Below are 20845 nucleotides of genomic sequence, written 5' to 3' on the forward strand. Positions count from 1 at the left end.
TCTGTAAAAACCAGAAATGTGAAAGACACATATGGCAACTGAAAAAAGGGAGTATAAAGATGCACGGATATGCTTGCGTGACCATGATCATCTGGATTTAGTTCATATCGTTTCACGATGTAACCACAGTATACTGAATGAAATGTAAATGCAATGACCTTGATCATAATACAACCTAACCTAAACGTAACGGCTGAGAAATGATAAATAGTGTAGCGACCTTAACCCGACACCAAGAGGCTACCCCGAATTCGCTACAATAGGGTTTTGATCAACAGCATGTTGGATCTGTGCAAACAGCAGCACATTAGAGAAGGGCTCTCACTGTGTATGTGCAGGTGAGTTTGTAAGGATGGGACCCAGTTTATTATGGTATAATACAGTTGAAGTCAGAAGTTTGCATACACTTAGGTTGGAGTCATTAAAACTTGTTTTTCAACCACAACACACATTTCTTGTTAACAAACTATAGTTTTGGCAAGGTGGTTAGGACATAAAAAGAAATCAGCCAAGAATTGTCGACCTCTACAAGTCTGGTTCATCCTTTGGAGCAATTTCCAAACGCCTGAAGGTACCGCGTTCATCTGTACAAACAATAGTACACAAGTACTATTGAACCACGTAGCCATCATACCGCTCAGGAAGGAGACGCATTCTGTCTCCTAGAGATGAACGTACAAAAGTATCTATATCCACAGTGAAACGAGTCCTAAATCGACATAACCTGAAAGGCCGCTCAGCAAGGAAGAAGCCACTGCTCCAAAACCACCATCAAAAATAAAAAAGCCAGACTACAGTTTGCAACTGCACATGGGGACAAAGATCACTGGTCTGATGAAACAAAAATAGAACTGTTTGGCCATAATGACCATCGTTATGTTTAGAGGAAAAAGGGGGAGGCTTGCAAGCCGAAGAACACCATCCCAACCGTAAAGCAGCACGTGGGTGGCAGCATCATGTTGTGGGGGTGCTTTGCTGCAGGAGGGACTGGTGCACTTCACAATATAGATGGCATCATGAGAATGGAAAATTATGTGGATATATTGAAGCAACATCTCAAGACATCAGTCAGGAAGTTAAAGCTTGGTCGCAAATGGGTTTTCCAAATGGACAATGACCCCAAGTATACTTCCAAAGTTGTGGCAAAATGGCTTAAGGACAACAAAGTCAAGGTATTGGAGTGGCCATCACAAAGCTCTGACCTCAATCCCATAGAACATTTGTGGGCAGAACTGAAAAAGCGTGTGCGAGCAAGGAGGCCTACAAACCTGACTCAGTTACACCAGTTTCTGACCCACTGGAATTGTGATACTTGAATTATAAGTGAAATAATCTAATAGTCTGTACACGATTGTTAGAAAAATGTATTGTTTCAAGCACAAAGTAGATGCCCTAACTGACTTGCCAAAACTATAGTTTGTTTACAAGAAATTTGTGGAGTGGTTGAAAAACAAGTTTTATTGACTCCAACCTAAGTGTATGTAAACTTCCGACTTCAACTGTATGACTTGTGCTTATTTTGGCTCCCCTACATGAACTCACAATTCACATTGTACATTCCACACCTCCCCTCTAGATGTGTATATGATACGATATTAGTGATATAATATAAATCTCTGCTCCCTGATTGGGAAAATCCTTTTTGATGTCAAAGAGGACAAAGTGTACATTTGTCCTTCATTCATGTTTGGACATACTGTAGAGCATCTGCTAAAATAATTTTTTAAAATAGTGCATTTTGAAAAGTTTAGACTGGCATTGAGGACCCCTGCTAACTGGACGGATGCATCATCAGCACAGTCTGACGGTTTGGTGGTCATGCGGTTTGGTGACATCGGACCTTGATCTGAATCTCTTCATCCTGAGAGAGAGAGAGAGGTAGAAAGAGAGAGAGGTAGAGAGAGAGAAGAGAGAGAGGTAGAAAGAGAGAGAGAGAGGTAGAAAGAGAGAGAGAGAGAGAGGTAGAAGAGAGAGAGAGAGAGGTAGAAAAGAGAGAGAGGTAGAGGTAGAAAGAGAGAGAGGTAGAGGTAGAAAGAGAGAGAGAGAAAGAGGTAGAAAGAAAGAGAGAGAGGTAGAAAGAGAGAGAGAGGTAGAAAGAGAGAGAGGTAGAAAGAAAGAGAGAGGTAGAAAGAGAGAGAGAGGTAGAAAGAGAGAAAGAGAGGAGGTAGAAAGAGAGAGAGGTAGAAAGAGAGAGAGAGAGGAGGTAGAAAGAGAGAGAGAGGAGGTAGAAAGAGAGAGAGGAGGTAGAAAAAGAGAGGTAGAAAGAGAGGTAGAAAGAGAGGTAGAAAAAGAGAGGAGAAAGAGAGGTAGAAAGAGAGAGGTAGAAAGAGAGAGAAGTAGAAAGAGAGAGAGGTAGAAAGAGAAAGAGGTAGAAAGAGAGAGAGAGGGGTAGAAAGAGAGAGAGGTAGAAAGAGAGAGGTAGAAAGAGAGAGGTAGAAAGAGAGAGAGAGAGGTAGAAAGAGAGAGAGAGAGGTAGAAAAGAGAGAGAGAGGTAGAAAGAGAGAGAGAGGTAGAAAGAGAGAGAGAGGTAGAAAGAGAGAGAGAGGTAGAAAAGAGAGAGAGGTAGAAAGAGAGAGAGAGGAGGTAGAAAAAAGAGAGAAAGAGAGGTAGAAAGAGAGGTAGAAAGAGAGAGGTAGAAAGAGAGAGAAGTAGAAAGAGAGAGAGGTAGAAAGAGAAAGAGGTAGAAAGAGAGAGAGAGGGGTAGAAAGAGAGAGAGGTAGAAAAAAAGAGAGAGAGGTAGAAAGAGAGAGAGAGAGGTAGAAGAGAGAGAGAGGTAGAACGAGGGAGAGGTAGAAAAAGAGAGAGAGGTAGAAAGAGAGAGAGAGGTAGAAAAGAGAGAGAGAGAGAGAGAGGTAGAAAGAGAGAGAGGTAGAAAGAGAGAGAGAGAGGTAGAGAGAGAGAGAGAGAGAGAGAGGGGTAGAATGAGGGAGAGGTAGAAAGAGAGAAAGAGAGAGGTAGAAAGAGAGAGAGGTAGAAAGAGAGGTAGAAAGAGAGAGAGGTAGAAAGAGAGAGAGAGGTAGAAAGAGAGAAAAAGAGGTGAGTAGTTAAAGCAGCCTGGTCTCTGTCTACTGTAGAAGATCAAACAACACAACATCGGTTGTGTAAAACTGATCTCTTGACTTTTTTTCATCTCTGGAAGATTCCTTGGTATATTGTTTATTTACTAGTTAGCATAATTTTCCTAAACGTAATCCTGGATCCTGCTTCAGTGGGTATAAGTGTGCGTCCCAAATGGGAATAGGGGGCCATTTGGACTTCAACCTTGTACATACTGTGTCTGCAGTCTCCTCCCCCTCTGTGTGTTCCGCTCCACTGTTGGGATTAGACATGTCAAAGTCAGAGAGAGCACTCTCTATAGCCTCCTCATCATAGTCTGTTTGGTATTCATCTGATAACTCTGAGGGAGAAAGGAAGACAGAGAAGGTATAGAGAATAACACAGGAACCAAATAGGTACAGGAAGTGTGTGTGGGTGTCCCTCTCACCTTCCACCAGGACTGGTTTGACAGGCTCAATTCGAGAGACAATCTCTGCCAGGTCAGTGAAGGAGGCATTGGGACACGTGACCACCTGAAAAACACACACACACACACACACACACACACACACACACACACACACAAACGCCAGTCAAAAGTCTAAAGGAACATTTATTGGCAACTGGTAAATTAGGAAATTGCCACAGTCCATTTCATAACTGCTAGTATTGGAAGCAATCAGTCAAAAACGACACACAAAAAAAACATGTTAAAAAAAATCCTGAACCAATGAGATGTGCAACCAAGTCTGAAGTGGGATTGGAATAGCTGATGCAACATCTGAAATAGAAACAAGGTGTGCTGCAGTTGAGAACCGGTCTGTGTAACTAGCTAACTCACATTGCCGCTCTTCGTGTTATGAAATTCCTCTTGATGTCTGTCTTTCATCATCTTGTCCACAACCCCACTACGGCTCCACATGTCAAACACTGTCTTACAGTGCTGGTAGCCCACTTCCTGAGACAGAGAGAGCGAGAGACAGAGGGAGAAGGGGGGGATTAGGTGAGATTATGATGAGACGAGACAGATGGAGAGCCATGGAGACAGTGTCTGGGTCCCCAATGGCACCCTTTTCTCTATATAGTGCACTACTTTGCGGGCTGTGGTCAAAAGCAGTGCACCATATAGGGTATCATTTGGGACGCACCCAGTGAGAAAAAGAGGGCTACTCACGGCGATCTCATCGAACTTGCCAAACTCTAAGGTGCCGTAGTGATCAATGGGCGGCCGGATGTACTCGCAGTACTCGCTGTCTTTAACTAACTCCAGCTGACGAACGCAGCACACATACGCAAGCCTGGTCTGGATCTCAGCCATGTTCAGGACCTTATAGAGGAGTAGAAGAATACAGAAATAGACCTGAGTTCAGGTAGGCCTCCGTGCCTCAGCAAACAAAGGAGAGTAGCAGGTTTTCCTCAACAACAATAGGGCTTACCCAGGAAAAGCATCCAAAAAGGACTAATATGGTCAACAGGAGTTGGAGCACTCTAAAACAGGCTAGATAGATCCGTTGTGATCAGCAGATATGAATCATTGTGAACTAAATGACCACAAGGTATTCTAGGTTGTGAGCATGATTTTTTTTACATCCTCCTGACTCACCTGGACTTTCTTTGCCAGGGGGTTGAAGCGTTTCCATAGCAGCCACCAGCCAGACAGTGAGTCACCGTAGTTGGTGAGGTTAGTCTCGTCCTGGCTGCCCACATCGATGGCTATTACTACTTTGGCTCCCATGGAGCGAGCTACATCAGCTATATAAGATACATATATATATATATATATATATTATATATAACGTGAAGGTGAGAGAGAGAGATAGTGACAAACACTGACCAATAGCCATGGCATCTACTGTGTACATCACATGCAAGGTAATGTCTCTAACTTGTACAGTATAACTATTCATGTATGCTGACTTTTAACATCATGTTTTATAGTTGTTTGAGACATGGCATATACATACTGACCAGGTAGGTTATTTATGTAGCCACCGTCCATGAGTAAGTGTCCGTCTTTGGGGTCACAGAGGGGTGGCAGGTACCCAGACAGTGACATGCTGGCACGCACATACCTCCATAGGGAACCTACAAGAGGAGGGCATGCTGAGGTTCAATACCTCAACAGAGTCAAAGGTCCCAAATGGCATAGTGCACTACATAGTGCACTACTTTTGACCCGTATCAAATGGCTTCCTTTTCCCTATATAGTACAGTAGTTTTAAACCTGAGCCCTACGGAACCCTGGTCAAAAGTAGTACACTATATATATAGGGAATAGGGTGCCATTTTCGACATTGAGAATAAAGCCAGACAGACCGTCAGTGTGAACCCTCATGGATGAAGCAGTGATATCTGTGGTGATGTTGAAGTAGGGGATCCACAGGTCCTAGGAGAGTAGCACGCGGGGGAAAGAGAGAGAGGAGAAGAAATGTTTAGCTGATGAAAATAAACTATGAGCTGACCCGGTATTGTCGAGATCATGTTGAATGGATGTCATAAGCCAGCAGTCATAAGTATGGGTCAAATCTAGGGATGAATAAATAATCCGGATTTTTAAACTGATCACTGAGGCCTAATTAAAACCATCACTATTCGCAATGGGATCCTGTCAAGTGGAGTGTGGACTACAACCCCCTGTCCTCTCACCTCGATCTGTTTGCCCTTAAATACAGCGCTGACGCTGTTATTGAAGGAGGCCCCAGAGAACATGGAGGTCACCGGGTACGTCAGGTCGAACACCTTCTTGAAGATGGACCTCATGTCCTGGTGTTGGAGAGAGGTGGAGAGATACCTTACGATCAACTTCTCTGGAGCCAAAGACAACGGCTACGTCTTAAACCCTATTCCCTATTTAGTGCGTTACTTCTGACTAGTGCCCTGGTCAAAAGTAGTGCACTACATGGGGAATAGGGTACCATTTGGGATTAGGACAACATCCTCTTATGCAGTGAGCCCAGCTTCGGCCGTCTTGTATCTTCTCACCATGGCCCACTCGCGAGCGCGGACCCTCATACGGCTGTTGCTCTTCTCCTCAGCGTACAGCGCCCCCATCAGGGAGCCGATGGAGGTGCCGCCCACCATGTCCACAGGGATACCCGCCTCATTGAGCGCCCGCAGGATGCCAACCTGACAGCAACCCCTGGAGGGACACGGACCACAGGTAGGTTACACAGAGTCCAAAACATGAAATTGGACAATAAAGCACAGTCGGTGTGTGAGTATAAGAGGGGGGACGTTTAGCCTAAGGAAGTGTTTTAGTGGACAGTCAGAGGGAGCAGTGTTGACGGGACTAGAGAATATACCCACCGTGACCCAGCTCCTGGACATGCCAGAGCAAAAGGGAACAAGAACAGAAAGCAGAAAAGAAAGACAGAAAAGCCATTATCGAAAGACAGAGGCCTCATAGCAAGGTAGACAGAGGCCTCATAGCAAGGTAGACAGAGGAAAGAGGCATCCAGAGAGAACAAGGACACAAAACAGCCACACACTCTCTATACTAGAAATATGAAAATGATTTAAAGTTGGGCAAAAAACAGGAAAACCATAACCAGGGACTATAATCCTAAAATAATTGAATAATTTTTGAATAATTGCAGTTGTAAAAATCTGCGGCGTAAAAATCGTAATGTGACAACTGCAGATGCCAGATCTAATCCGCTAAAAAGGTACTACTGATAGTGCAGCATGTTACATTGGAGTGTGAGGTCTGGAAAGAGATTAGCAGCACCTTGCACCCCCTCCCCCCAGCACCAGGGCGATGGTGTTGCCTGTCAGGACTCTGGCCAGACGGCTGAAGTCAGAGTGGCGGTCTGGAGGCTTCTGGAACACACGCTGGTACATCTCTCTCTGAGGACAACCACAGCAGGACCACAGGAGCACAGGACCACAGGAGCAGAGGTAGAGGGGAAGAGTCAGCAAATGTGTGATTCATCTCAATTGGCACCCTATTCCCTAGTGCACTACTTTTGACCAGAGAGCTATACATTATATAAGAAATAGGGTGCCATTTGGGAAGCAGCCTAGGTCAAGATTGTTTTCGGAAAGCTCAGTAATGTTATCTAAAAGCTTCCTTCTGAGACGTGCATCATATGAGCTGTGAGGCAGAGTGAACCAAGCTGCAGGTCAAAAGCCAAGATTGAAAAAGTAGGTTGAATACTGTCTAGTCAGTGAGAGGAGCTATGACTATTCTGGCTGAGGTGTGTGTGTACTAGCATGGACAGGCTACTACTGGAAAATACCACATTTGGGCAGGACGGGGGTGTATGTATGTGTGCCTTCCTGTCTCTGTTCCTGCCTGCGCGTGTGTGCATGCCTGTGTATGTGTGTGTATATAGGGTACCAGTTTAGGCAGACTCCTCTTGGAGAAGACCCTGTGTGGACAGGAGAGGTGCAGGTGTCTGGAGATCCAGCTCCTCATGTTGAGCCACTCCACAGTGCCCTGAGGCGGGGGACCGTCCTCCCTGTGCAGCAGGATCAGCTGCTTCTGGGCCCGCACTGCACTGCCCTCCAGCATCCGCTCCAACTAGGGGACAGAGGCCACAGCACAGGGACAACAGCGTCACACCCACAGTGGAGGAGGCCTAAATTAAGTGTGAGTCCCAAATGGCACACTATAAGTAATGCACTGTAGAAGAGGGATTGGGTGTCATTTGAGATTTGTCCTTCATGTCAATCAGACAGCAGAGTCTGAAAGAGACAAGCCTTGTTTCTCTTCTTCCTCATTAAGCTTCAATCATTTAACCCCTAATAAACTGTCTTACTAATAGGGGTTCATCCTAGCGAAGCTAATTAAGAAGCTTAATCCCCACATACACTCAGTAGGCCAGTTATCCCACTTCATAGAGACTGCATAAAACAAAGTAAGCCCTCGACTTTCCTAAAACCCATTAGGCAGATAGGGTTCTACAGCTATATGTTGTTCCTTATTGAGCTGCCCCTGTTGGCCAGGTCTCCCGTGTAAAAGAGGTATTCTGACCTCAATGGGACTTCCCGGATTAAATAAAGGTTCAAGAAAAAAGGCGGAGGTGTTGGTGTGTTATACCTCGCCCACGGTCGGCTCGGCCTCTCCCAGTCCCACTATGATGATGCAGTCGGCCTGGCGGATGCAGCGCTGTGTCCAGGGGGTCAAGGTATCGTCTGATTGGTAGAGAACGATGCGGTGGATGTCCTCCTGCTGCCCCAGCCAGCTGGACAGGCGGTACTCATGCACACTACAGAGGAGAGGGTTAAGATGTGTGTATCCTTTAAAATGTTTCCTTCAACTATGACAACCAGCTGATCTTGACACAAATATGCTAACGCAGACAACAGCGTGTATGCCTGAAATGATTACGTCATTCCTACCTGTCCAGTGCGGCAGCACCCAGTCGCTGTTTGATGATGTCACTGGTCAAGAGTAAGGTGGGACCTAAAAGTCCAACAGAAATCAAATAGTACATGCTGAATGTAGACCAGCAAGCTATATAATTAGTGGTCGTAGTTCACTTTTTAGTCCAACGACATCTGTTTGTGTCACCGGGAGTGGTGAAGCAGGACTAGTAGTAATGATATGTACCAATGGCACTGAGTGCATGCTGCAGCTCCAGTGTGAAGGCTGTAAGAGGCACCTCCTCTGACACAGGCAGGATGGTCACAGTGGACAGGTTAGAGGCCGGGCTCCCTGAATCCCACTTACTGCTGGGGGGTTGTAGCGTCAGACCACGGGCTACAACAGAGGCAGGAAGACAGAGGCATCGCTGAAACACCATGGGTGGTTGACACAGACAGAATACAAGAAAACACACACTATACCCCTGACACATACATTTTAAATATACACCACCGTTCAAAAGATTTGGGTCACTTCGAAATGTCCTTGTTTTTGAAACAAGAAAAGTCCATTTTTTGTCCATTAAAATAACATAAAATTAATCCAAAATTCAGTGTAGACATTGTTGATGTTGTAAATGACTATTGTAGCTGGAAATGGCTGATTTTTAATGGAATATCTACATAGGTGTACAGAGGCCCATTATCAGCAACCATCACTCCTGTGTTCCAATGGCACGTTGTGTTAGCTAATCCAAGTTTATAATTTTTAAAGGCTAATTGATTATTAGAAAACCCTTTTTCAATTATGTTAGCACAGCTGAAAACTGTTGTTCTGATTAAAGAAGCGATAAAGCCTTCTTTAGACTAGTTGAGTATCTGGAGCATCAGTGTTTGTGGGTTCGATTAGAGGCTCAAAATGGCCAGAAACAAAGACCTTTCTTCTGAAACTCGTCAGTCTATTCTTGTTCTGAGAAATGAAGGCTATTCCATGCGAGAAATTGCCAAGAAACTGAAGATCTTGTAAAACGCTGTGTACTACTCCCTTCACAGAACAGTGCAAACTGGACAACAACAAAAATTATTTTCTTTCCAAAACAAGGACATTTCCAAGTGACCCCAATCTTTTGAACGGTAGTGTACACTAACCTGCCAAGGGTCCGTGAACCTGCTGCATATTTCCAAGGATCTTCTGTCCCAGCAGATGGATGAGTCTGGTCACTACCTGCGGATACCTCCTCTTGATGGAGCTGAGGGCCCCCTCAGGCAGCTTGGCTAGCTCAGAGTCCCTGATGGCGTGCACTGTAGTGGCTCGGTTCATGTGGGTCAGGGCCTCCACCTGAGGACACCACACAAGTTCTATGAATAACAGTTAATCAAGGGTTCCATCTCTTGAAGTTAAATTAGCCTGGTCCCAGATTTGTTTGTGCTCTTCCCAACTCATTGTCACTCTTTGTCAAGCCACGACAATGGGTGACAAAGAATTGACATGATAGCACAAACAGGTCTGGGACCAGGCTAGAGTTAAATACATCAACCATAAAGAATATGGGATTATAGAGCACTCACCACCCCTATGAGGTCACCGCGACCATACTCTCCGGCCAACTCCTTCTTCCCATCATCCTTTGCGATGACAGAGCGCAGGCGGCCACTGAGGACGATGAAGGTGCTGTCCGACTTGTCTCCCTGCCTAGGAACGGTTGGATGCAGCAGTTAGACAGAGAAACAGATAGACCAGACTATTCAACTCTGACCCTACGAGGTCCAGAGCCTGCTGGTTTTCTGTTCTACCTGATAATTCATTGCATCCACCTGATGTCCCAGGTCTAAATCAGTCCCTATTTAGAGGGGAATATATATATTTTTTAACGCATTGGAACTGGTTTCGAGGTCCAGGTTTGAATTTGAGGGAGATAGAGGATATGAGACCATTCAGCATAGAGATCCTATAATCCCCTGACCAAGATGGATGTTTTTTTGTCATGTTGCTAGGATGCCTATGTCCATTCTAGTGTTCTATATGTACTTCTATGCTATTCAGCAGGTACCTGTAGACAGTGCGGCCAGCCTCCACAGCCATCCAGTCCAGAGCAAAGTCTATCTGCCTGACGAAGCCTGACACCCTCTTCACCACGGTGTGAGCCACATTCAGCACCACCCTTGGCTCTTCGCGCATGATCCTACATAGACCCACATTCACATATTCAGACAGCAACTACTGTGCACAAAAACATGCACACCAACAGGGTGTGGGACAACAGGGTCTGGGACAGATATGAGAATTACAGTAACAATACTGTCATCAGACGTCGAGTGTGTGTGCGTGTGTGTGTCTATACACAAGGAAAATGGCATACTCATAGAAGGCAGCTTTAGAGATAGACAGGAAGGTGCAGTCCCTGTGTGCTCGGACGCTGAAGATGAGGGGTTCACCAGTCAGCACGGCCAGATGACCCACCATCTCCCCTGGGTGAGTCAGAAACAGCAGGGTGTCCTCCTCGCGGTCGATCGTCCGCTGGTACACATGGAGCGCCCCCGAGATCACAAACTGCACACTTGCATCCTACCAGAGGGAACAGACGGCACAGGGAGATACAGCTATACATAATGTCAATGGGCGAGTCCCAAATGGCACCCTATTCTCCAAATAGTGCACTACTTTTGACTAGAGCCCTGGTCAGAAGTAGTCCACCCTATAGGGAATAGTGCCTTTTGACACACATAAATGAACCACTTATAAAATGACGCAAAATGACAAATGACGTTGACCGTTTCTGGCCGTGCTGCTGACAGAGAAGAAGCAGATGTTTTACTGAGGTGAGCTCTAGCCTCAGGGCTAAAGGCTATGTCTACCACTACCAGGCAGCATGCAGACAGACTGACTGACCTGGTCCCCCTGGCTGTTCAACACACAGCCAGCTTTGACCTGACGCAGAGTCACCCTGCCCTCCAGCAGACTGGGGTCCTGACAGAAAGCAGGAGAGAGATAGAGAGGTAAGAAGAGGGTCAGAAAATATGTCAGGAATGTCCAAACTCCTGCAGTGTGTGTGCAGCTTCTGTTCCAGCCCAGCTCTTTGATGAAGAATAAATAGTCTTCCATTTGGACTGTGATTAGTTGAATCAGGTGTTAGTTCTGGACTGGAACAAAAGCCTGCACATACATTGGCTCTCCGGGGCCAGCCCGTTGGATGTGTTCTAGTTTATACGGAGACCCAGAGAGAGCCATCCAGTACCTGTAGTTGTATGACGCGCTGCAGGTCCTTCTTGGCAGCCTGGAAGATGGCGTTGACCTTGCTGTGGTGGATGTGACCTGACTGACCTCCTCCAGCCTCAGAGTAGTGAAACACAGCAGAGGGAGTGTGCACCATGGTCACACTCTTCTTCAGAATGGACTGATGAATGAAAGGGAGAAAGGGGAGGGGGTGAGTATGGCCTTGCTATTGAGAGAGGCTGCCATAGCCTATCTTCTCTTGAGAGCCAAGTCTGCCAATGTGCCCACTGCCCACAAAATGACGTGGAAACTGAGCTGCACTTCCTAACCTCCTGTCAAATGTATGACCAGATTAGGCACACATATTTCCCTCAGATTACACGGACCCACAAAGAATTTGAAAACAAATCCAGTATCGATAAACTCCCATATCTATTATGTGAAATTCCACAGTGTGCCACCACAGCAGCAAGATTTGTGACCTATAAATAAATTAACTGTACGTATCTCCTTATTTATTGTTACAACACTGTTACATAGCCAATAATATAACGTTTGAAATGTCTATATTATTTTTTTACTTTCGTGAGTTTAATGTTTACTGTTCATTTCTGATTAATGAATTTCCCTGGTTCATTTCCCTTTTGTTTAATTGTCAATTTCACTTGCTTCGGCAATGTAAACATATTTTCCCATACCAATAAAGCCCTTTGAATTGTACTGAATTGAGAGAGGAAGAGTCAGAGAGAGAGTCAGAGACATAACTAGGAATGTCTCTGACTATGTATCTTATGGACGTTGTTACACTGACATGTGTCTAGTAAATCTGCAGTGCATCACAGACCTTGTGTGGGACCTGGGGACTTGGTGGTGGTGTGTCTGCTTTAGCTGCTTCTTCTGTTATTCTGGCTCGCTGATATGCCATGTTGAGGTCAGCCGATGTGGCACCTCAAAGAGTGTGAGGAGAGAGACAAAAAGCATTCAGACACACGGACCAGGGCTTGTACAGTACAGGGCCGGATTCACAAAACACTACTTACGCAAAAACTTTGTTTGTTTGTAAGTGCAATTCCTCAACAATATCTTAAGATTTACAGTACAGGTCACTACTATGTGGTCTGACCAGTGTGTGTGTGTGTGTGTGTGTGTGTGTGTGTGTGTGTGTGGTAATGTATGCTTACTTGACACTGCCAGAGGAGTGGACTGGGAGCGAGAACTTTTTCCTTTAGTGGTTGGGCTGTTATTTGAAAGACAGGACTTCCTCTCTCCAATTTCTGAAACAACACCATACAGCTATGCCATGAGTATGTCCTGCTTTCCAGCAAGCCACCATTCTTCATAGTGACATAACATAACAACCTCCACACTTATCCATCTGGATTCATATTTTCATGATATGGTAATCCAAATGTAATCCAGACATAATGCAGACTAGGGTTGCACATTTCCAGTAACTTTCCACAAATTGCCAGGTTTTCCAGAAACCCCACTTGGAGGATTCCCAGACATCCTGTTAATTCCCTCCTGATTCCAGGAATCTTCCAAATGGGATTTGTTTTTTTGGGGGGGGAAAGTTACCGGAATGTTTGGAACCGTATGCAAAACCAAAGCTAGAATTAACATTGGTTTCTATGCTGGCATTTACCAGTGAGATGACCATCCCATAATAACTGACCTGTGTCGCTGGGCCCCTTCTCATGGCCAGACTCATCAGATCGAGATTGATGTCTGTCTCGACCCCTGTTCGGGTTGGCTTCACCTATCACACTGTGCACTGCCACAAGGGGGATTGCCTGTCTCTCCTGAAAGACACACATGGAACACACACACAGAACCATCAGGAGTATACATCCCCTTCAAAGATTAAATACCCAGTCGTGTGTGTGTGTGTGTGTGTGTGTATGTGTGTCATACTGCATTGAAGAGCTCGGTGGTAAGGCCTAGGTAGTTGTGAAGGGCTAGGAAGGTGACTCTCTGCAGGCGTACCATGATGATCTAGAAAGGACAATAACAAAAAAGCAACAAATGACTCCACTGTTTTAGTAAAGAGAGCAGAACCCTGAAAATGTCTGAAAATACAAAATTCTCAGTGATTTAGTTTTTTGAGTTCAGCTGTGTAGCTACAGAATAATGTCATAGTTGCCTACAAACCAGGCAGGAGGTGTGATCTCCAGTATTTGAGTGATATTATATAATGGCTGATTCCCCTGGGTACAGACCACATCCCAAATGGCACTCTATTCCCTTTTTAGTCCATTACTTTTGACCAGAACTATATGGGCCCTGGTCAAAAGTTGTGCACTTTACAGTGCTTATAGAAAGTCTACACCCCCTTGAACTTTTTGCACATTTTGCTGCCTTAAAATTCAATCTGAAAAGGGATTAAAACAGATTTCTTTCCTACAGATCTACACAACCTACTACAAGACAACATGGCAAATAAATTAACTTTTTGGCTTAAATTTAAAACTACAGGGTTGGGTCAAATCCAATATTGTGGTGGTGGCGGCAACATGTTATGGGTATGCATGTCATGGGGAGGGACTGGGGAGTTTATCAGGATGAAAATAAATATGAAAGGAGAAAACCTGCCTCAGTCTTCTGAAAACCTAACTTTGTTTTTTTCAGTGAGACAATAACACAAATTTGAATGCAAAAAATACACACCAGAATTGCTTTCCAAGGGGTGTTGAGTGATTTAGTCTCAGTCCTGAATTAAATCTGCTTAAAGAAGAAATCAGAGACAAGGTTTGAATATTACTGTCCATCAGTGATTCCCAACCAAATATTATGAGCTTCAGCAATTTCAACAAAAACAATGGATATATGATGCCCTAAGAGTTGTGCAAAGTTGGTCAAATCGTATTCCAAATGATTCACAGCTGTAATGGCTGCTTAAGGTTTTCCCACCAAGTATTAACTCAGGGGGGCGGAGATTTATCCAATTACGCTATTTCAGTTTTTTTATTTTTTTTATTAATTTGAAAACACTTTGAAAATGTGGAGTAAGTTGTGTAGATCTGTAAGAAAAAAATCTAATTTAATACATTTTTAGATAAGATTTTAAGGCAGCAAAATGTGAAGAAAAGAAGTTCAAGGGGGTCTAGACTTTCTATAGGCACTGTACAGGGAATAGTGCGCCATTTGGGATGTATCCTAGGTCAGTCTGTCACTGATAGTAACAGTACCTGGATAACACGGACCAGGGTCTCTGGGTATTTCTCAAACACAGAGTGGAAGGCAGCAGCTGGAAGACGCAGTATGGTAGAAGGGGTTGCAGCTCTGGCAGATACAGTCTTGTAGGGGGCTGAGTGACCCTAGGATGCATAGGGGGGTAGAGGACGAGAAGTGGTGGCTGGTCTCACTTTAAATCGGAGTACAGGCTCATTGTAATGGCTGGAATGGAATGGTCTCAAACACATGGTTTTCCATTCCAGCCATTACTACGAATCGTCCGCCCCTCACCAGCCTCCTGTGTCTTAGGTACTTATCAGAGTGCAGTGGATAAATAAACATGCACTAGCTGAATCAGAGGGTAAATGAGAGTGGAAAGCGTAACGTACAGTGATGACATCCAGGATACTGAGCAGACTGTGGACACTGTCTCCTGGAAACACCTCCTTTACCACCACATCTGTCCCATCCTATAACAACAAAATACATGTTACTTGCATTTGACTATCAAACTTCAAGTACATAATACAAGTAGTTGTAAATGCAGCGTAACAGGTGAGACCACGTCCCCTCATGATCTTTTGGGCAAAACTTTTGTCAAAGATGGAAAACAATTTCCTTTTTATCTGAGTGCGGGCCTTCTTCATTTTCCTATTCATGATGAGGTTGCTTCAGCAACAGATAGATATAGCATGTAGGGATCTTACACTCTCACGTATGCAGAGCTCCAGACGGCCGTCTTGCACCACGTAGATGCTGTCGTCGATGTCCCCGGGACGAAAGAGTGTCTCCATCTCGTGGAGCTGCACAAACACCATGTGACGGCACAGCTCCAGGAACAGAGGCTTCTCAAAGTGGCCCAGGACCCTGGACACAGCACACAGACAATAGTGGGATGGATTACACAGGGGTTATCATTTATAGGGCTTGCTAAAACAACTGTTGGTAATGCAGCGCCTTACAACATGACAACCCATCATTTACTCAGTCTAGGTGAGGGACACTCAAATCTGAACCTCGGGTCCACTTCTGGTTTTAGTTTTTTACCTGGTAGTTAATTGCACTCACCAGGTATCCTGGGTCTAAATCAGTCCCTGACTAAAGGGTAAGAATTAAAAATCATCAGTGGAACTAGACTGGAGGTCCATATTTGAGTGTCCCTAGTCTGGGTGTTTACGGTTCCCTTACCTGACGTTCTTAAGCATGTAGAGCACCTCAGAGGGCAGGTGAGAGTTCTGCACATCAAACTCTGTGAGGTCAGCCTCCAGCAAAGAGGGAGGGGGCTCCTTAGCCACCAGGATGGGGGGCTCCCTCCTAATGCGCAGTATTCTGGGACACAAAGTGTTAGGGTGGTGTTTAAATGTATCCTTAAAACATACAAAACTCATACAAACTGTTCACCATCAGAAAAAGAGAGGTTATCACTACAGGTATCATCGGAATACAGTGTAGTCATGACTCACTTTCGCGCTATAGACAGGACTTTAGTTCTCTTCCTGATTCGCTGCTTCTGTGACTCGGAGGTAGAGGTAGGGGTTGAGGTAGAGGACAAGGTCTGCACCTGGTACGGTAAAAAACAGGGAGAGATGTTTTAATTTAAATCAATTCAGTATAGCTAGCCTTGTGAAACCAGCCTGATCTCGTGATAGCTCACATTCTAACGAGTAAAGTGAAATTAAACCTGGTCAGTCTGCTTAACCAGTGGTCAGTGAAACCAGGTCAGTCTGCTTAACCAGTGGTCAGTGAAACCAGGTCAGTCTGCTTAACCAGTGGTCAGTGAAACCTGGTCAGTCTGCTTAACCAGTGGTCAGTGAAACCTGGTCGGTCTGCTTGAACAGTGGTCAGTCTGCTTAACCAGTGGTCGGTCTGCTTGAACAGTGGTCGGTCTGCTTAACCAGTGGTCTGTCTGCTTGAACAGTGGTCGGTCTGCTTAACCAGTGGTCGGTCTGCTTGACGAGGCTACAGTAGAGCCTAACATACAGGTAATTTACTGTATCTCTATGTGCTATTTATATTGAAAATGACACAAAACAATTATGGGAGACACGCTAGACAAAATGTGCAAGGGATTGCCTGATGGTGTGGGACTGACCTTTCTCATGATCTTTCTGCCATAAAACATAACTTTGTCTCTTTTCCTGAAGCGATAGTGAGGCTGCTGCTCCTCTGAAAAAAACAACATACAGCACATACTGTCATGACACATATGCCTATATGGCTATTAAAGCTAAATTACTTTCTTTGTTTTATTACAACTTGACGAACTTGAACAATGTTCACTATTTTATTGGTTTGAAATATTTGCCTGTATATATTATTATTATTAGTCTTTTATAGATAAAGGTAGGTCGGTACACCAACTGATTCTAAATAAATACAAACAAATAAATCAAATAGTTCTTCATTTATGAGAGAATGGAGGCAGGAAGTACTGACTGTAATGTTTGTATCTTCTGTAGAATAAAAACACAACCATGCCGATGAGAGACACTGCCAACACAGTCAGTACAGCTACGACCAGCACACTAGTCCACTGGGAGGGCAAAAGAAGATGATTATTAGACGTGGACCAAACCACAGCCACAATGACATCTAATATATTGGCTAGGAGTTCATCCCAAATGGCACCCTATTCCCTATATAATTTACTGCTTTCACCAGAGCCTTAGTATACCTACACTTTATAGGGAATAGAGTGCCATTTTGGATGCAGCCTCAGTGGGCTGCTGGCATGGTGATCTAAGAACAGTCACAACAGCACTGTTCACAGAGTCAGTGCTGGAGAGGAGAGTGCTGGGTAGCTACCTACCAATGGCAATGGCATAGCAGTCTCTGTTCTGTCCTCCATCCAATGTTGCATCCTGGCCTTAATTTCACTGCCAAGTGGCACCAGGCTCTACAAAACAAGCAGGAAACCAACATTCAACAGATTCAGATTCACACTATTCATGACCAGGCATCAAGAAGGTTAAGCCTAGATGGAGAAATGGAATCAGACACTGTGTAATAGACAGGGTAGTAGACCTATTGAATTGGTGGGAGATTTAGAATTGGTTTTATTACCGGGTATATACTGCAGCTGTCCTCATCTTTGTCATCCACCTTGTCATCCATTCCTAGCCAAAAAAAGGCAAACAGTATACATGCATTTTCCAATCTTCCAGTGGAAGAGACTGTAAAAAATTAAATAAAGTATTCTTCACACTGTTTGAGAAATGGAACCAGAGGGCAATGTCCTAATCATTCCACACACTGATAGGCCTAATCAAACGGAGCACTATGTGAATTCTTGAAACCCTAAAACCAATATGCCAAAACATCCCCTACAAAACAGACACAAATGAGAAGAAATTAATATTACAAATGAGAACACTGGATCACTCACAGACTGTAGTCACAGAGTGTACTGCCAGTGTGTCTGTCTGCACCTGGTCTGCACTCTGTAACCAGAGACACCCACTGGCCACTGCACACGCATACTTGAATAGACTCACCCACAAGCAAGTAGAAAGTCTAGGCTACTACACTACACACCCTGAACCTGTATGTGTGCGTTAGAGACATCTCGCACAGATATAAGTTCATACACACCCCAGTAAACAGATTGTTCATGACAGGAATCAAATAGGGCCTAGTATCCTGAGTATATCAAATTTGCCTGATCTAGCCTAGATCATTAAATACTGAGCAGGTGCATGGCCGGCTTGATTTCAAGATCTGGATGTATGGTATTTTCCTCTAACTGTGCCCTTATATTGATAAACAAACCCATCACGGAGAGACACAGCCAATTCGCACAGGTATGACATTCTACTAACGTCGCCCTTGCCTTAAATAGCTATAATGTATCTACGACATAAATATGGAAGAATACGAACACATTTCCAATTAGTTACGTTTAATCACAGTTATTAAATTGGTGCTCATAGGTTCAGGCAGTCGACGGTTATATGGCCAGATTTGTATCACTGTCACATAGAGCTAAATGGGCTGACAGGCAAACAGACAAAGTCCCGTTATTCTGACTTGCCCAATGCCCATTGACACCCCCGGCTGCAGCCATGCAGTCAAATAAACATAAATGATTTACACTGCACTACAGGGTTAAATGAAAATATTAGCTACAATAATATACTTACTGGCTCGTATTACCTAACGTTCCACTATCTCCACTGTCAAAGTTTTATGTACACATGCATGTCTTTCTATCCCCGATGACTCGCTGCCAGTATCTGGAATTACAATTGGCTACCACTGACTGAATGAAACCAATCGCAAAACGTTTTATTCTGACGTCGGGCTCTTCGAATGTGTCTATCTTGCTGTTGGCGCTGTTCAAGGTGAGTGTAGCTATAGATTTGACACATATTATCGCTAAAGTTATATTTATCGCCATGTAGTGCTTATCTTGCTTTCTACTTCCACAATGACCGTACAGCTATTTAGAAACGGAGAGTCAAAGTGTCGTTGACCCATGTGTTTTGCTAGCTAGCGAACTACTGTAGCGCTAGCAAAACACATTGGTCCAAAATCAAGTTAAATAACCTTATCTAGCTAACAACAGCTACCAACAAAGCTATGCGTAGACAACAATGCTCAATACGTTTTTTGCAATGAATATGTCTTCAGGTAGCAACAATTACAATATGGAACGTGTTTAATATTTGTCATGTTTACAATAATATTGTGCATAAACCCTGGTTTTTTTAATGCTATATATTGGCCAGTGATAGGCTTTGAAACTACCGTATTGGCACTCTCCAGAAGAAGCCCATGTTGACTCCAATGCACCCTCCATAGGAATTAATGTAATTCTACACTATTTCAATTAGTGGCAATATGTAACTTTTCGGTCGACCTGGTCAAATCTGCATAGACATTTTAGTTTTAGATAAATCATTCTACTTGAAAGCAAGTCTAAGAAGCGGTAAAGCTGTTCTATGTTCAGTATTTCTATGCTACCGTTAAGTTTTGTTTTTGCTCTTTTACCTTTGTACACCAGCTTCAAACAGCTAAAACAACAATGTTTTTGGTTATGGAAACTATATTTCACAGCGGTTTAACTGGTACAATGATTATCTACACTATACTAGTTTATGTAGTGTTGTGGTGTGTGTTGTCCAATATTTTTTATAAAAAATATTTTCATCCCATCCCAGCAGGAGGCGTTTTTGCCTTTTGGTAACCATCATTGTAAATAAAAATGTGTTATATCTTGCAACAGTTCGACTCACATTTTCACATGGGGGTTTCAAATGGTCAATAGTTCAAATGCTTATTTTAATCTGTTTCTTTATCCCAGTCTCATTTTACTTGATTGAAACTAATGTGAAAGAAACGAGAGGTAGGTTCCTAGCAGTGAGGAAATAGTGAGTTAGCTATGTTTACTGTTGTTAGCTACCAAAGTACCCATTGTAATCTCACCCATTTCATTGACTCCATACAGATTTGCCCAACAGTTTGAGTCCAAAACTCTTCGATGCGATGGGTGTATTGAATGCTCTTCGCCGGGGCATTGTGAGAGGAGCTGATCGTATGGCTGAATTCACCAGCAAACGTGGCTCAAGGACTCACTACAAAGGCAGAGGGGCACAGCCAACAGGAGTACTAACCTCCAGCAGAAAATTTGTTCCAATACAGGCAATGATCCCCCAGTTTGTGGTGCCTGACTTGGAGGGATTCAGACTCAAGCCCTACGTGTCGTACCGCACCCCGGTTGGAACGGAGCCCGCTGTCACCCCTGAGGGTCTGTTCTCCGAGGCTGTGGCCCCGCAGATCCAGAAAGACTTTGAGGAAGGCTCATTTGATAAGGAACAGCTGGAGAAATACGGATTTGAGCCCACGCAGGAGGGAAAGTTATTCAAACTATACCCAAAGAACTTTATACAATAAAAAGGCCACCCAATCTGATCTATCTGGAACTCTGACTTAGTATCAAGGATTGTTAACTAATTTTGTTTGTGTTGGGAGGTCAAGTAGTTGCTAACCATTTGAGACCGCTGAGCTGATCATATGTTACTGGACCGTGAATGTGCTTGCTGAAAGTACTAGTATGTGGTATTCTAATTAAAAACAAATATATTATATGACGTTTTACTACTTTATTTATTAGAT

General features: G+C 44.1%; 2 protein-coding genes across 2 annotated transcripts; one reads left to right on the forward strand and one right to left on the reverse strand.

Annotated features, from left to right (window-relative positions):
- Positions 1–1228: 1228 nt before the first annotated feature.
- On the reverse strand, positions 1229–18968 carry LOC112248698 (patatin-like phospholipase domain-containing protein 7). The gene is made up of 35 exons (XM_042320716.1): positions 18871–18968; positions 17795–17847; positions 17541–17627; positions 17168–17264; positions 16824–16897; positions 16195–16292; positions 15920–16060; positions 15439–15598; positions 15121–15201; positions 14746–14874; positions 13472–13552; positions 13233–13359; positions 12739–12831; positions 12402–12505; positions 11580–11738; positions 11234–11311; positions 10704–10909; positions 10395–10526; positions 9913–10036; positions 9493–9682; positions 8591–8740; positions 8380–8443; positions 8078–8246; positions 7376–7558; positions 6764–6882; positions 6019–6175; positions 5683–5799; positions 5353–5422; positions 5005–5121; positions 4640–4788; positions 4211–4363; positions 3878–3994; positions 3485–3569; positions 3273–3397; positions 1229–1861 (listed from the first exon to the last, which is right to left on the reverse strand). Exons 2-35 carry the CDS (start codon positions 17843–17845, stop codon positions 1817–1819), a joined length of 4032 nt encoding a protein of 1343 aa, XP_042176650.1. The 5' UTR covers positions 17846–17847; positions 18871–18968; the 3' UTR covers positions 1229–1816.
- Positions 18965–20817, forward strand: LOC112248699 (39S ribosomal protein L41, mitochondrial-like). Its single transcript, XM_024417947.2, has 2 exons — positions 18965–19071; positions 20178–20817. Exon 2 carries the CDS (start codon positions 20216–20218, stop codon positions 20621–20623), a length of 408 nt encoding a protein of 135 aa, XP_024273715.1. The 5' UTR covers positions 18965–19071; positions 20178–20215; the 3' UTR covers positions 20624–20817.
- The last annotated feature ends 28 nt before the right edge of the window (positions 20818–20845 follow it).

The sequence above is a fragment of the Oncorhynchus tshawytscha genome, linkage group LG04 (genome assembly GCF_018296145.1).
Source record: "Oncorhynchus tshawytscha isolate Ot180627B linkage group LG04, Otsh_v2.0, whole genome shotgun sequence".
Taxonomy (NCBI): domain Eukaryota; kingdom Metazoa; phylum Chordata; class Actinopteri; order Salmoniformes; family Salmonidae; genus Oncorhynchus; species Oncorhynchus tshawytscha.

Bases quoted from the DNA above. Each gene is read 5' to 3' on its own strand.
- LOC112248698 (XM_042320716.1), bottom strand. From the start codon at position 17,845: ATGGATGACAAGGTGGATGACAAAGATGAGGACAGCTGCAGTATATAC. The intron at 13,553-14,745 runs GTACTGTTACTA...TGTCCTTTCTAG, and splicing joins CCCTGGTCCGTGTTATCCAG to ATCATCATGGTACGCCTGCA. The intron at 8,247-8,379 runs GTAGGAATGACG...TCTCCTCTGTAG, and splicing joins GGTGCTGCCGCACTGGACAG to TGTGCATGAGTACCGCCTGT.
- LOC112248699 (XM_024417947.2), top strand. From the start codon at position 20,216: ATGGGTGTATTGAATGCTCTTCGCCGGGGCATTGTGAGAGGAGCTGAT.